Below are 15,861 nucleotides of genomic sequence, written 5' to 3'. Positions count from 1 at the left end.
AAGTAAATGGTTTCCATCTTAGGGCTTGTCAGCAGAGTCATGTTGAGTTTATGTCAAACAGCTCAAAATTCAATTTCATCATTTTATGACCAGAGAATTTGTCAATAACAACCTGCTGAATTCCCTTTAGGGTCATGAGATTTCTGGAGCCAATCCAGCTACTGATGGGCAAAAGCGGGGTACATCCTGAACAGACTGCCAGCATGCTGCAGGTTCACACATGTTCACGCATGTTTTTGGACTGTGGGAGGAAGCCGGAATGCCTGGAGAAAACCCATGCATGCACGGGGAGAACATGCAAACGAAACACAGAAAGGTCCCAGCTGGGATAGAACAGGGTCTCTTCACTGTGAAGCAAGAGTTTTAATCACCACACTATCATGCAGCCTATTAATAAATTAAAATAGTAATAAAAAATGTAGTTATAATGATTTGAACTTCATTCTTAAATTGGCAAATTTGATCCATGCGCCATTATTTACCTTTTGTTTGTGCAGATCACCCTATTGAGATACAGAATTTCATTTGTAATATTAACAGGACAGAAGTTGAGAGCTGGTATAACAAAACAAGACACGCATCAAACAAATAGAGGAACTGTACAGACAAAAAACACTATCAGTTCTATAAAGATAAAAAAAACTATATCGAATAATCATTAAATAAATGAATTGAATAAGCAAGGCTTGGAGTTCAGTTTCATTTTAAGGGAGGGGGTCATTTTTTTTCCGCCTTATATGCTTGTTTTGCTTTATCGCAAAGAGATATTTTTGAGGAATTTTGTGTATGAAACTGGTCTTTGAAATCATATGCTGTAAATTCAAAAGTATAAGCAACAAGGTAGCAGCAACAGGCCTGTTCAGAAACTATTGCAGTACTTCTTTAACTAAATGTAAAATGTGAATGACTCCCATGCAGAAATCAGAATTGCAACTTCAGTTTTTTAATAGAATTTCAGTATGACAGTAGTCAGGAAGATTTTTGTCAAACATGACAGTCGGATATTTGTAAAAAGATACATCCCTTCTTGAAGGGAGGAACCAGCAGGAGTCTGAGCAGGAAAAGCACCAAATAACTCCCCTGAAACATGCAAAAATGTAAGAAATGTTATTATTATGACAATAAATTATTCCGTCATCTGTATAAAGATGAACATGAGAATGAGCCTTATGGAAGCCCAGTACTGGCATCAGGAAAGTAAAAGAGAGACAATTGAACTGCACATATTGTTCAAAGTCTGACTGATATTTAGAAAACCTAATCTGTGGCTGCTGAAGAGTTTTAATGGTTAAGCATAAATTATTTATACATCAGCAAAGTGAGAACTAGCAATACATTTTCTTTTGAGTTCATTTTGTCAAGCTGTTGGAACATAATGGCAATTTTAATAATTTAGAATGAGTTTCATTCTTGATTCAAGAACATTTATTGAATAAGTGCAAGGATTTGTTTTGCAAAGATTTATAAAAAATAAATATATTAATTAACTTATTAATTGAGTAAAAATGGAAAGTTAAAGTATAGTTTAAAGATTTAGGTTAAGCTAATTACATTTGCTTTGGTGATTTATGTGACCTCTGAGGGGTGGAGGTTGGTGGATGATGTCAAGACTCAGAATGCCTATAAAAACGATGGAGCAGAAGCCTGATTGTCTCAGAAACGTAGTTTCTTAAATAGTCAGATGAAGCTGTTGGCCAGTAAGTACTTCTTAGATGTTCAGGAAAATTATTTAGTGAAACATTTTCTCCTCTGAAATGTGACTTATTTTTATTTTTAGAAATAGTGAATTTGTTTCAAAGCTTAAAACATTATTATTTTTTTTGTCTCAAAGCTGATTAATGATTCCATTTGATGATTTTCAATTGATCCACAGATACTACCTTTTTGAACGAGACAGAAATCCCTCAAATGAGGCCGTCTGGGGTTCCTGTCAAAGCCATACTGTCCATGCTGCCGTGTCTCTTCTTCCTGTATGTTAACAGTGTCATGGTGTTCGCCCTGCTGAGAAAACCCCTCCTACTGGAGTCACCCCGATACATACTATTCGCTCATTTGCTCTTCATTGAGTCTCTCCAGCTCCTGCTGGCAATGTTGCTGTACTTATTTGTTGTGTCCACGGTCCAAATGATCGGCTATGTTTGCATTGCTGTCACCCAATTTGCTGCTGTTACTATTAGGATGTCTCCTCTAAACCTGGCTGTTATGTCTTTAGAGAGATATGTTGCCATCTCTTTTCCACTCAGGCACACCACCATTTCTACACCCAGAATGGCCGGTGTAGCCATTGTTGTCATTTGGACAGTGGCCTCATTAGACACCTTCATTCAAATCTTTTTGTTTGTCAACCTCAAAAGCAAAGACTTTTCCTCACAGGGAATCTGCAAAAGAAACAGTGTCTTCCGAATGCAGGTTTTTGTGACTTTAGACAGAGCTTTCACTGTTGTCAATTTTGTTCTGGTCACCACCGTTGTCCTTTACACATACATCGCCGTTATGATTACTGCAATGACTTCTTTGGAGCGCAGCGTCAACAAGGCGCAGAAGACACTGCTGCTGCATCTCTTTCAGCTGTGCTTGTGTCTGGTCTCCACCATGTTTGACATGATAAACTCCAGTGAAATGTTAACTTTGGATCCAGGAATAGCTATCGAAGTTCAGTACATCCTCTTTTTAAGTTTAATCATTTTCCCTAAATGTTTGAGCCCTCTCATATACGGACTGAGAGATCACAACTTAAAACGTTCATTTAAGTACCATTTTACTTTTGGTTGTGTTTCCACTGTCAGCCCATATTCTGGTTAATTATCAGAGCATTAATTATGGACGTTTTTTTTATTTATTTATTTTTTTTAGTCATGTTCAATGACAAATTATTTTTTTGTAGAAAAAGCAAAAGTGGGTTGGAAGGTTTTCTGAACCTTTTTAACTTATCACAATTAGTGTCATTTGTGTAATATTTAAATGTTAATTCTGTTTTTGTATGTAAATTATTGCATTAATTAGATCTTCAAAAAAAGTATGATTACATACTTAACCTCACAACCTTCAAGTTTTTTTATAGGTTTGAAAAACTATCTTATTATTGTCTTCATCCTATGATAAAAAATAAAAAAATTATTTGATTTCAGAAATCAGTCAGTGATAAATACTTTACTGCTTTTCCATAGTAAATATTAGATTTTGTATACATTTTAATTGATGCAGAGATTAAAATACTTAGTATTTTTATGCAATTAATTGTACAAAGCACATTTTTGTATTGCATTATGTGCAACACGAAATTGATGCTTAACTTCTATTGTAGTAATAAATTGCCTTGCCAAAATATATTTTAGAGACTTGATTACATTTGTTTTTCTTTAACTTTGAATCACTTTGCTGCTCACTACCAGCTTTAAAAAATGCTATGTATAATAAATAAATTTAATTTAAGAATTGTTCACCCTTTTGCCATGCATGTGTCATTTATGAGAAATGTAAGTTGTTCTTTTGAAGCTGTGCACTCATTTAAAGACTCTGAAGTCAGGTTAACATTGATAAAGAAAATACAAGCTTTTGATGTGTTACTCATGTTTTTACAGTCATGCTTATCTGCCCACCAACTGTTAAAACTCACGTAAGGTAAGAGGGGCTGCGGGAGGTCACCAGTCCATCACATGACCAAATAGAAACAAAAAAAATCCACATGCAAACGAGTTTTCAATGAAGCATGTTTTTGAAATGTGGGAAATTCCACACCGAATGAACCCACCCATGGTTTGAATGAGGGCCTTTGAGCTGCACACTTCTATGATCATCTCAAAAAGGACACAAATATGTTTCTAAAGAACAGGTGGATTTAAATGTTAGAATGAATACAGAAACCAAAGTAAATGTATGCTGCTGTTAAAAATTTTAAACTATCTTACACATAACAAAACATTTTAATGAGTTCCTAACGTCTCAAACCATAAGGTGTGGCAAGTTTATTTAAATCTCTGAAATACAATACTATAAAATGGTTTAAAAAAGATGCATTCAACCAGCAGATGTCAGCCTTGGCTAACAAGAAGTACTTTCTGAAGTTAAACTGCTTGCACACTGTGTTGTTTCACAGTGGTTAGAGATTTGTCAAGAACTTGTAGATTTGCACTGTTCTGTGCTATGAATATTATTAATGGGAGTGTTTTTCCTGTCTTCTTTCTCATAATACACATGGATACTTGTGAGTGAGACAGAGCGTGGAGTGTGCAGAACAATTTCTGTGGGTAAACAGGGAGGAGGGGGCGCGGACTAGCAGAACAAAGGAAGCATCTGAGCAGGAGGTGGACTAATTTAAGCGATCTTTACTTTGCCACAATCCTGAAGCCCTCTCAATACCTCTCTGGCCTCCGTGAAAGAGCACTTGAAGGGCTGAAAAACATTCCAGTGCAAAAAAAAGTACCTGGTGACCAAGAGTTTGAAACAAGAGCAACAAGGAGAGGTTTTTATTTATCAGTACTACACCGGACTCATCCTAAACCAATGTAGCTGCTAAACATTTTTACATTTAACTGTTTTACGTTGGTTCATGTCCTATAATATACTGTAAAATGCCTCCAAAATAAAAGCACAAACATGAATCTAATCTTTGTTTAAAACTGTCAATGTGAAAAACATTATTGTTGCAAGATTTAGAAATTTCTAGATTCCCTGAAATATAAAGATGGATGTCAGACAAGCAAGAGAAAATCATATTCTCTCTTTTTTTAAGGGCATATAATATAATAGTGGATCAACGGCTGATTAACTCAAGCTTGTGGTTAGAGCACCTCAAATGTCAAAGGGGAATTAACTGAGAAATGAAAAGATGCTTTTTTTTTTCTTCCCACAATCACCTTGCTGCATTTTTCAAAGCGACATTTTTCTCACTAAATGTGAGAAACTAACAAGAATACCAAATGCAACTGGTTTCCCTTTAAACCCGATTTAAAAGGACACACTGGTATAACAAGGTTGTTGCAAAAATCCTTTAACGATAACAGATAAACTGAAAGGTCCCAGATTAATTGCATTCCCGTGAGTCCAATAACAGCACTCAGCTAGTTAACTTTCAATCAAAATTTGAATAAAGGCTTTGGGGCAAATGTGATTGACTACAAAGTGTGATGTTTTTGGCTCATTTAATACACCGCACATTAAAGAGGCCAACTGCTTGATATTTCACAAATAAAATGAAACATATGCAATTTACTGAAAAAGGGAGAATAAAATAGAAAAATATGTATTTTTAAATGATCTAAAGTTTTCTTCAGCATTTAAAGTTTCACTAATAGATCACTTACCAACTGCAATAAAAAAATGCGCAATTGAAAACTAAACTAAACTAAAGTTAAATTGCTTCCTACTTAAAAAAAGATAAATTGTGGTAAATGCAGTCTCCTTTATGTCACATAAACCTTTAAACAAATAAATAATTTAATCTTCCAGGACATTTTAAGCAACACCAAATTGCTGTTCCAAGCAATAAAGAGAAAAATATGTATGTTGTTTGTTTTGTCTGCTTAAAACTTAACTAAGTGAATGACTAATTGATTCAATTTTCAACACATTAAATTGTGAGTTCCCTGATTTCAAATAATGCAAATAAAAATAGTCAAACATTTTCCACTAGTTAAATGTGGGATTTCATGGAGAAAACGGTGACGCCACTCCATAAAAAATAGAAGTGATTTGATGAATCAATATATGTCGAGTTATCAACAAAGATGACGTAATGTGTATACTAATGGATCCTTCCTTTCTGGGGGGAGGTTTCCGTGGAACCGTGACCGGAGTTCCTTGGCTTCCGTTGTCAGGTGTGCTCCCGGGCTCCCCGCTCGGGGAAGGGGTGGTGGTACGGTCCACTTGCAGTTCGGAGTTGTTGCTGAGGAGGTTCCACTGTTCGGCGGCACTGTTCAGAGGCGCGTGCGGTTGGGAGAGCATGAAACTGTACCAATTTTGAAAAATGGTACCGACTTCACTTCAGAGTTACCCTGGGCAGCGCTGGAGGGTTGCCATTTACCTCGTTTTCTGCGTTACTTCAGGTGAGAACAAATTTTTGATGGTTTCGTTTTAAAAAATTTTATTATAATTTATTTCCATTGGACGTTTCACAGAAGTTTGTGAGGGAAAGCGACTATTTCGCGCATCGTTTTTTAAGCATTTCTTCTCACGATAAGCTAGCTTTGAGGTACCTCACGTTTTTGTCTTTTTTGAATTTCAGTTTTCTCAATATTTTAAACTTAGTCACAAGTTCGGTTCTCCAGCTTTGGAGGAGCGGTCGGCCTGTGTCACCTCCATGGCTGTTGGTATGACCCCAAGCAGTGCACAAAAAAACCCAAATCCGTCAATCCCATCATCATAACCCGAGCTAACTCTGGGAGCGCTGCCGTTTGTGAGGCACACAGCTTCGGATAGATGTATCAGGGAAGCGTGACTGCTCGTGGAGGAATGCACCACCTGCTTAGGAAAAGTGTTGAGGAACCCCCGGAATCGTGTCATCACCATAGAAGATCATTGTAATGCAGCCTCCCCCCATAGAGAAAAGGGTCAGCCACCGTGTGTCTGCAGCGCAGCCTGAGCTCATAATGGGTGAATCAGAGTTGACCAACACTGTCCTGAAATATGCCAACTTTTGCCCAGAGAAGGAGTGCTGTCCCCATCAAGAGCTACAAAATAAGAGCTTCTCTGATTGTCCAAACTTTGTCCTGGACTGTACCATCATCCTCGCAGGTGTTCCAGGGAATTCCTGTGCAGTATGATCTACAAAATAAATACATAAAAAGTTATACATTTTAAATTTGTATGAAAATGTGTGTTCTTATCAAACATAAACTAACACCCCAACAGGAGTGTGAATTTTCTTGTATGGGGGCCTGCAACCTTCAACATTTCAAGAGCCATTTGGGTCAATTCTAACCCAATAGGAGCCACAAAGTCTTACTTTAGAACATTGCAATATTGATTTGAATTTATGTTATTGTTATCATTATTTTAAATATTATTAAACTGCATTGTTTTTATTAAACATGAACTCAAAAAGAAAAGTTTTTTTTTCTAAATATAAAGTTATTCATACTATTTGACAGAGATTTGCATGACTTATTAAAGAAAATCTGTAGGAGGAGGTAGTGTAATGCCAGCATCCATTAATCTGTAAACCTAACTAATCAAAAACAAAATCAGAGTTGAGATAACCTTAAAAAATCCACTTCAATGATAATTGTGTTTCAAATATGTTCTTGTAGAATTTTTTTCATGATATAAGACATATATAAAATGTATTTGATATTAAAACTGTATTTCTGAGTATTTGTATTCATATTGGGATGAATCAGGAGCAGATACAAAAAAATTAATTTAAAAAGGCTCTTAAATGTGACTCAGAAACTGAATTTGGAGTCCTGCTCCATTCTGATGCATGCAGTTGCAGACAAATTGATCCATTAACATCCTAATTTTCCTTGTCTGAACTGGTATCTGGCTCAAAAGTGAACGGCTGGTTAGCTTTGCTGTCGCTCACCATTTTTGTTCCATTGATAATGTTAAGTTGCGGTTGTGAGGGGATGTAAGCAAGAGAGAGAGAGTATAAACAAATGGATGATGGGATATCAGTGGAGGCTTACTTGTGCAACAACAAACTTGCCCACAACTGAGTGGCAAGTATCTGATGAAGGTTTTTTGATTTTGGCTAAAAACCACATAATTAAAAGACTTTTACAATAGATCAAAATGTAGTTGGAGTGGGACTTTTGCATATTTTGGGGGCATTATTTGCACTTGAAGCTTTTAGTTTTTGTCAAGAATAGAAAGCCATGGTATTATGGGTACTGTAGTCAGGAGATTCTGTGATCCCTACTGTGTTTCAGATAGTTGTGAATTAAATAAATAAAGTTTGACTTATTTTGAATGTTTGTGTTGCTTAATGTGCCTGATAGTCAGAAAAATAAGTTACTTTTTAAAATTAAGATTATCTAAATTTCTTCAATCAGAGAGCCGGTTTAGAGGCATCAAAGAGCCACATGTGGCTCCAAAGCCTCAGGTTGCAGACTTGTTCTAGTAGAACTTGATATAAATCGCATCAAATTAAAAATTCTTGTTCCAAAATGGCTATTTTGGTCTTTTTATCCCAAAGTAAATTGTTCACCCTTTTATGAAACGATTGAGTGAAGTGTAATGCAGTTATTAATTCTAATTGTCTCATCATTTGTTTGTGCAAGTACAAGTACCTGGTAAGTATCTTGTGTGTGTGCACCTTTTATCCCAGTTGTGGTGCTGCAAAGAACATGTTTGCCTTTACGCACAATTCCATTTCAGAATATATTAATCGTCTGCTAGATTTTGGCCCAACTTGGCAAAAATTTTCTAACTCTTTGGTAAAAGTTTAACAAAGATGTCGTTTGTAATGTTCTTTCAATCTGAAAATCAAGAACATCTCATGTTCTGTTCTCTGAAATGGTCAAGCAGTTGAAGAGTTGATACACATTTGTGGGGTTCAAGTTTGATAGGAAACCTGCCTTTATGAGGGAAAACGTTCTGCACATCCTTTCAAAGAATAGTATTGGTTTTTATTTAGAGGGACAATGTTATTTTTTGTTTTAAATCACTGCATTCAAAATGGATCCTTACCATATGAATTATGTTGTGCCCCAAAATATTAAGGTTATTTTCCTCTGAAGAGATTTTGTTTTTAGCAAAGTCAACTTAAACCTGCTTTGGACAGTAATTTAATTTCTCCAGAATGTTTTAGTTTAGACAATGTTATTTTTTGAGCAAATGGAACATTGGGTGATATCAGCAAATTTGAACCAAAAGTAACTTGCGGCATTGATTGTTTCCAAGTACTTGCTCAAGGCAAGGCTACATTAATCCTGCTCCTTTTCCATGAATATGTTCTTTAGAATTTGGTTCATGATGTTCCCAGGGTAAATGATAGCTGTTCTGGAACTCAAATTTTTAATTTCGGCTTATTTTGTGAAAGGAGACTGTGAACTGCAAAAGCTGTAGTTTAAAATGAAGAACAGCCACAGATTTGGATGTTGGTGATCCGAGTTGATGAGTTTTGCAGAGTCAACAGTCGTGAAAAGACGGCCCGCTTTCATGCTTTGGCTCTAAAGCGTTGTGTTGCTCGTTAGTTTGCTGCATTCAGACATCAGTCAACTGTTAATAAGGCTTAGTGGACTACTTTGTAAACAAGGACTATATTGACAAGTGGGTTTTTGGTTGCATTCCCAAAGGGTCTGCACAATATTTGGAAAATGTGGGAGATTGAAGTCATTAAATTGTTGATAAGTTAGAACAAAAGCTAGTTTTTTTTTTTTTTAACTCCTAGTTTCTCTACTTTGGATATGCTGCTTTCTCCAATCTTCAGACTAAGCATAACCTGTATAGAAATCAAATATTTTAGTAGGCAATAAACAAAAGTGAGAGATTATTAAAAAAATTGTTTTAACTTTAGGTATTGCTTCTTTATGGCTTCTGTCTAAACTTTTAATAGTGGAAAGAGAATCGGCAGAATAACCACAACATCCACTTACCATGTTCTTGGAAGTTTGAAGTCTCAACGAGATGGTCCACATTATTATTCCATGTCTTCATGACAAAGGGTTAGGGTTAGATAACCCGTCCTTTTTAATTCACAGATGTGCCAAGTGTTTGAAAATTATTAATGAGGAAAATTAGTAATTGCAACTATCTGCCCTGCCAGAATTATATGACACCCTAGAGCGAGATTCGTGAGATTTGCACCAAGCCCTCATGAGCTAGAAAACAGTAGAAAAAGAAGAAGCCCCTCCCTGTTTGTCCAGTGTCAACACCATAGGCTAAATGCATATCAAATGTGTGTTTGTAGCTTCAGACTTAAAGCAAATGAAATGGGATGCACCATGTGCACCGAGAAAATTTAAAGACAAGGTTTTACCACTAACAAAAATAAATTACATTAATATTTATTAATGAAAATTAATTACACCACACAAAGCAACCTACACAAAGCAACCGTCGTCCGATTTGCATTGAACAATCAGGCTTCCACGATGTGCCTTAATTTCTGAAAATGTGCACTTTGTCAGGCTTTATCCCACTTGTATCATGGTCACTTACAAAAGAAATATTTGGATGCTTAGTACTTTATACTTGGTATTTTTTTTATTTATTTTTTTTTGTTTAGATCGCTTTTTCACAAAAAGCAGATTATTTGACATGCAGTATGGCCAGTTGTCATGGTAACACGACAGCACGCCGCTGAGCCAGCACCGACCATGAATGTAGCAGCAAAATAAAGAAATATATATGCCGGTCATTACGGTAGGTTAAGTAAAGCATCAGTTCAGAGAGAAAGTTCCTCTCATACTGCTTGTTTTTGTCCAGATCATGAAGCAAAAGTTTGTTCTAAAGAAGCCTGAGCAGTGATATAGAACATCTGGGCTGTGTGACTGAAACTTATTTTTTGGGTGTGCATCCATGCCCAGCAGCCAATCAGAATCGAGTATTCACCTAGACCAGGGGTCTCAAACTCGCGGCCCGCGGGCCATTTGCGGCCCGCAGGATGATGATTTGCGGCCCCCGTCTTCATATGAAAGATTACTGTTAGTGCGGCCCGCAAGGCTGATATGAATGACACTTGTTATGTGCAGAGCTGAATGAACCAATCACAGTGAGGTATATGACTCTGGAGGCGGGACATCGGCGGTCTGTCCAGTGCCTCTGTCTATTATTTATTCCCTCCTTTAATCAGCTGGGCGGAGGAGGAGCCAGGAAGCACCAAACGCGATTTCTCGTGCCCCGCGCGGGGAATTTGCTGCTCGCGGCTCGTCAAAAAATGTGTTTCTGTCGCCGCGTGTCGAAGGGGCTACCAGCTCCGTCTGTGGATGTCTCTCTCAGAATGAATGAGAGACAGATATGATGTCGAGGAATACGTTTTTTGACGTGCTGACTGTTCCTAACCAGAACTCCACAAGCTCCGATCCTCAAACCTGTAAGCCCGCCCCGCGCGGCGATCCGCTGCACCCGCCTGTCAGACATGTGATCCTGAGCTTGGCTCGCACGTGCGCGCGCGTGTCTGTGACTTTTAAGGTTCACACACCGGCTGTGTCGGCGCGCATTCCAGTCCATGTAAACGCGATAGAAGTCCGATATTCTGCTACGCGCGTTTGCATAGAATCCCCATTGAAAGCAGCCCCCACACCCCCCCAATGCGCGCTGATGCAGCCGACGCGCGCACGAGCACCCCACACCTCCAATGAATGGAAGACACATAGACGTGGACAAAAGTGTTCATACCCCTCAGTTAAAGAAGGACAAACCCACAATTCTCACTGAAATCACTCAAAACTTACAAAAGTAACAATAAATAAAACACCTGTGATGTCAATTAAAGGACACACCTGAGTTAATCATGTCACTCTGGTCAAATAGTTTTCAATCTTTTATTGAGGTACCATCACTTTTGTCCAGGTCTGTTTCATTAGTTTTTTTTTTTAAATAATTATGTTAATCAACAATTCAAAAGTGATGGCTGATTTTGATTGTTTAATTTTCATTTTTTTACATTTATTTGTTACTTTTGTAAGTTTCAAGTGATTTCAGTGAGAATTGTGGGTTTGTCCTTCTTTAACTGAGGGGTACCAACACTTTTGTCCACCACTGAAGGTCAGATTTATTTATTGTGAGGAGAGTTCTACAAAAATCTACATAAAATGAAATCCTTCAAAGATTTTCTCGTTACCGGGGCTTCTCTCACTCTGAAGGAGGATCTGTTAATACAGACATTTGAAACTGAACACAAATAATTAGTTTTCTGCAGTCAGTCAATATGTGGTTTCTTCAGTTGTCTGTATCTGTTGTTTGGTCATTATTATTATTTTATTTAATTATTACTAATTTATTTGTTTTTTTATTCATCTTTTAATGCATGGTAAAAAACAAGAAAACAACAACAGAAAATTCTACATATATTATATGTAAAAATATTACACCTCAATTATGTAGTTCGAAATGGAGTAGGAAGAAGTTTAAAAAACTTTTTTTAATCCTACCCCCTAGCAATATATCTTAAATTTAATCTTCAATATAAACTATTCCAGAAACGGACATTAACTACCCTTATTTTTTATATATATAAATCAGCACGGACAAAGATCTATACACGTCGTTCATTATTTTTTCATTATTTTGTGTTAAAAATAAAGATATTTAAGAACATTGGAAATTTTTCTCAGCGATTTTCTTGAGAAAATCCTGATGCGGCCCGGCCTCACCTAGACGCCGCCTGTAGTGGCCCCCGGCTGATTTGAGTTTGAGACCCCTGACCTAGACCCTGCCATAAGTTCATTTAAAGTGCAGAAACACAATGTTTGCTTCTCATGGCTGTATGTCAGTATCCATCTTCCCCATTTTTGTTCAAAACTGGTAGTGTTTTACCTAGTAAAGCACTGCGATTAATCCCGATCCAAACGTATGATTAATCTAATTAATTGTTTTAATCAATTGACAGCACTTATATAGATACAAACAAATGTTTAAATTAGCAAATGTTTAATGTAAGTGGCCTTAAGCCTACACTTGAAGCTAGAACTGTTTAAACATTGAAGTTTTAAACATTGTGAAGCATTATCTTACAGTAAAATGTCTTTTTGTTGACATTGCATAAAAAATGCATGACAACAGCATGAAATTGTTAAACAAATGAAGACGTGCAACTCATTCATAAAGAGCCCTGACTTTTTGACTTAACTTTATTCTAGTGATATTAAATAATGGTTTATGCACCACTGTCCTATAGAAACTTTGTCTTCAAATGTCTCATGGTTATATTGTTAAATTTCTGTTGTTTAATTACAGCTAATAAATGGCATGTTACCCACCTTCTCGAACCAGTTTACATCTGAATCTAGCTAGTTAGCAGCCTACCTTGTGATAGACTGATCAAACTTCTCACACATGCATACTTCAGGAATTTAGCTGTTTTGTTGTGGAGACTGTAAACCAATTTGTTTTGGGGTTGTTTTTGGTTCATTTTTAAGATAGAAAAAGCTCTTAAAATAGCCACTTACAATGCTTCCTCTTTACAGCAGGGTCACTATGACTGTAAGGTTTTATTGCACAGGAATTCCCTTTCTTTCTTTGCCGACTGATGGCCTTTGAGCAACTTAAAAAAAATGCGTACATAAAATCCTAAATGAATAAACACTACATTTGGTGTTGTGTTAAACTGGTAAATATCTGATTGGTTTTCTCTTTTAACCAGCAGTAACAGGGCAAATGCCCAGTGAAGATGCAGTTCCTGGTCCAGTAGTTGCAGCTGATGGAACATGTTCCGACCATGCTCTTTATTAATGGAATCTGCAACATCACTCGCCTTCCTTTCAGGGTTTCAGTTTACTGCACAGACTTGTGTGTGACAGCTGCTTTCGTCTCTCTTATTCCAACATCATAACTTTGATTTCCACCTTCAGCAGAGGCAAACAGTCCCCCTACAAAACACATGTACTAATATACTTCCTGCCTCATAAATGGTGCAGGTTATGGTAATATTGACCAAAGTGAGAAAGTGCTTTGTGCCCTGTGGGAGTAAGGTGTCCTTGATGCCAGAATACATATAATCTGCTTTCCAGTGTCTGTGAAACATGAACAATCTAAGATGACAATGACTATAGAAAGATTTTTGTTTAACATTAAAGAAACTGTTTTGATTTCTGACTTTTTGGGATAAAAAGAAAATAAAAAGAATCATCAAGAAAAAGCAGCATCCAACATCTGATGCAGTAGATGTTGCCCTTCTTCTCATCAGTCTTTTTTACTTCCAGCTGGAGAAAATTAGGCCAAAGTTATGTAAGGCTGCCGTCATGTCACCAATAAAAAATTCAGTTGCTTTACCTCTTCCATTGCATAGTCAGTGCTGGAGATGCTACTGTCGCCTTTTTTCCTAATGCTGCTCCAATCCCATTCATTCAAACAAGCTGTTAAAAAGAACTTTCTTCACATGTGGGTCAAATATGACTATCGGGGGGAAAATAGGATTATTTCACACAAATACGACTCTAAAACATGCATAACCGCAGTTGTGATAGATGTGTTTAGCAGTATATACATTTATATGCATCTCGACGTCCCTGCTCTGGCAAAACCAACTTTTGATGGAGGCTACTCAACGTAATGACATCATGACTGATACAGTTTTAGGCGCCTTATTGTATTCCTGCTTGCTGTGAGTCTTTTGTGTGAAGAAACCTTGCTGTGTTTTCTTTTCTTTTCTTTTTTTTTTGTTCTCTTCACACTATCAGACACTAAAATAATCTTTTCTACCTCTCATGACAAAAGGTTGAACATATGTGCTCTGCAGATGGAAAAAGAAATAATTGTTCTTTTATTTTTAATATTTTTTTCAAGGCTGAGGATCAGGTTGTAGCAGAATTGCAGCTTGTTTGATGTTTTTTATTGCCTAGCAGCACTTTTTCCAAAGTAAGACCATTATAATCTGCTTTCTCTTTAACCTTCTACCCATATTTGACCATTTGGAACCTTTTTGCCATTTTTGCTTTGATTAATATTAAAATATCAATTTTTGTTGTGTTATTAACAATGACTGTGTAAGAGCTGGACCGAGTGAGTGTGATGCCACCCATAGAAAATGTCTCCAACCAAATTAAGTAAATTCAATCGCCATTTTTTTTACAATATGGATGTCTCCATGTTGGAACCAGAAGTCATCTGTGGGCAGTGATTGGTCCAAATGGTTCTTAATCTATTTTTAAATGACAGACAGTCTTACCAATCAGGAGTGTGCTTGCATGAAGTCCACACCATGACGTGTGAAAGTAGGCCACACAAAATCGGCCAAACGTTTAAGAAATTTGATGTGAGGGGGCAAGTTGGCATCACAGACCTTTATTGAGGCATCTCATTGGGCAGTTAATAGCTTAAATAACTTGCAATAAAAATATATATCAAGAGAAAAAAAGTAGGATTAACAACAGCATTTAAGAAAAAATGGTATCGGAGCAATAATTATTATTCTGACAAATATAATGACTGAGTAATATCTGTTTATTTCTCAATAGAAGTCTGTGGGATGAAATGATCCAGTATTTTTTTTTTTTTATTTAACTGTCATTATTTGCATTTTTACATTATGAAATAGGTATTTATTCCCATATTTGGTCAAAGTAAAGTTCAACTGTTTTGTCTCTGGCACCAGTCTTAATTAATTTATTAAAAAAAAAAAGCTTGATTCATCCTAATTCTGTTGATAAGCAGCCTTTTGCATAATGGGCTTTTTATGTAGTATATGGTAAATAAAATTCACTTAACTAATATTTTAACCATTCGGGGGTTGTGGTATGATTAGCTGCCATTTGCTCTTTTTCTTTTTGTCTTCCCTTGGAAAAAAGAATGCTCTTATAAATTCCAATCACAATTCTAAATCATCTTGTAATTTGGTTGTTTGCTTCATGAGCATTCAATTAAGTGAAACCAAACAAACTCAAGCATTTTCACCAAAGCAGGCTATATTTCAGCTGAAATGACAAAAAAAGGATGACATTTGTGTCTCATACTTTTGGGACATCGAAATTTCCGCTCTCAGGGCCAATTTTTTAAAGACATGGCCTTTTTAGAGGGAGACAAAGCTGTTTTTGGCAAAACAACAATAGAATATTTGGAATTGTTTGGCAAGCAGTGCTGCAAAATGTTGTCGTGTTCTGCCGTCCTCCTGGCAGCTTGTTCCAATTAGTGATTTAGTCGAAAGCTTTGACTACATATAAGCATTTTTTTTCTACTTAAATCACATATTTTGTGCTTTCTGCGCACTGCAATCCAGCATTTTCTCTCACTGTCTTTTTTTCCAGACTCTTCCCTCTCCTC

The 15,861-nt window shown here is 36.6% G+C and overlaps 2 protein-coding genes across 3 annotated transcripts in view; both read left to right on the top strand.

The window, feature by feature from the left end:
- The first annotated feature begins 1,854 nt into the window (after positions 1–1,854).
- LOC118599575 (odorant receptor 131-2-like) lies at positions 1,855–2,996 on the top strand. Its single transcript, XM_036215103.1, has one exon. The coding sequence runs from the start codon at positions 1,909–1,911 to the stop codon at positions 2,800–2,802; it is 894 nt and encodes a 297-aa protein (XP_036070996.1). The 5' UTR covers positions 1,855–1,908; the 3' UTR covers positions 2,803–2,996.
- A 2,772-nt stretch (positions 2,997–5,768) lies between these two features.
- The window catches only part of nectin3b (nectin cell adhesion molecule 3b), a 31,198-nt gene continuing 21,105 nt past the window's right edge, over positions 5,769–15,861 (top strand). The window contains exon 1 of one of the 2 annotated variants that reach the window (XM_024265949.2): positions 5,769–6,044. In XM_024265949.2, coding sequence (XP_024121717.1) covers positions 5,966–6,044 — 79 coding nt within the window. In that variant the 5' untranslated portion in view covers positions 5,769–5,965. The remainder of the gene's footprint in view (positions 6,045–15,861) is intronic. The other variant, XM_024265948.2, reaches the window with a different exon arrangement.

This window comes from Oryzias melastigma, linkage group LG14 (assembly GCF_002922805.2).
Source record: "Oryzias melastigma strain HK-1 linkage group LG14, ASM292280v2, whole genome shotgun sequence".
In the NCBI taxonomy this organism is placed as follows: domain Eukaryota; kingdom Metazoa; phylum Chordata; class Actinopteri; order Beloniformes; family Adrianichthyidae; genus Oryzias; species Oryzias melastigma.
The sequence above is the reverse complement of the archived record's forward strand: the minus strand, read 5'-3'. Positions and strand labels throughout refer to the sequence as shown.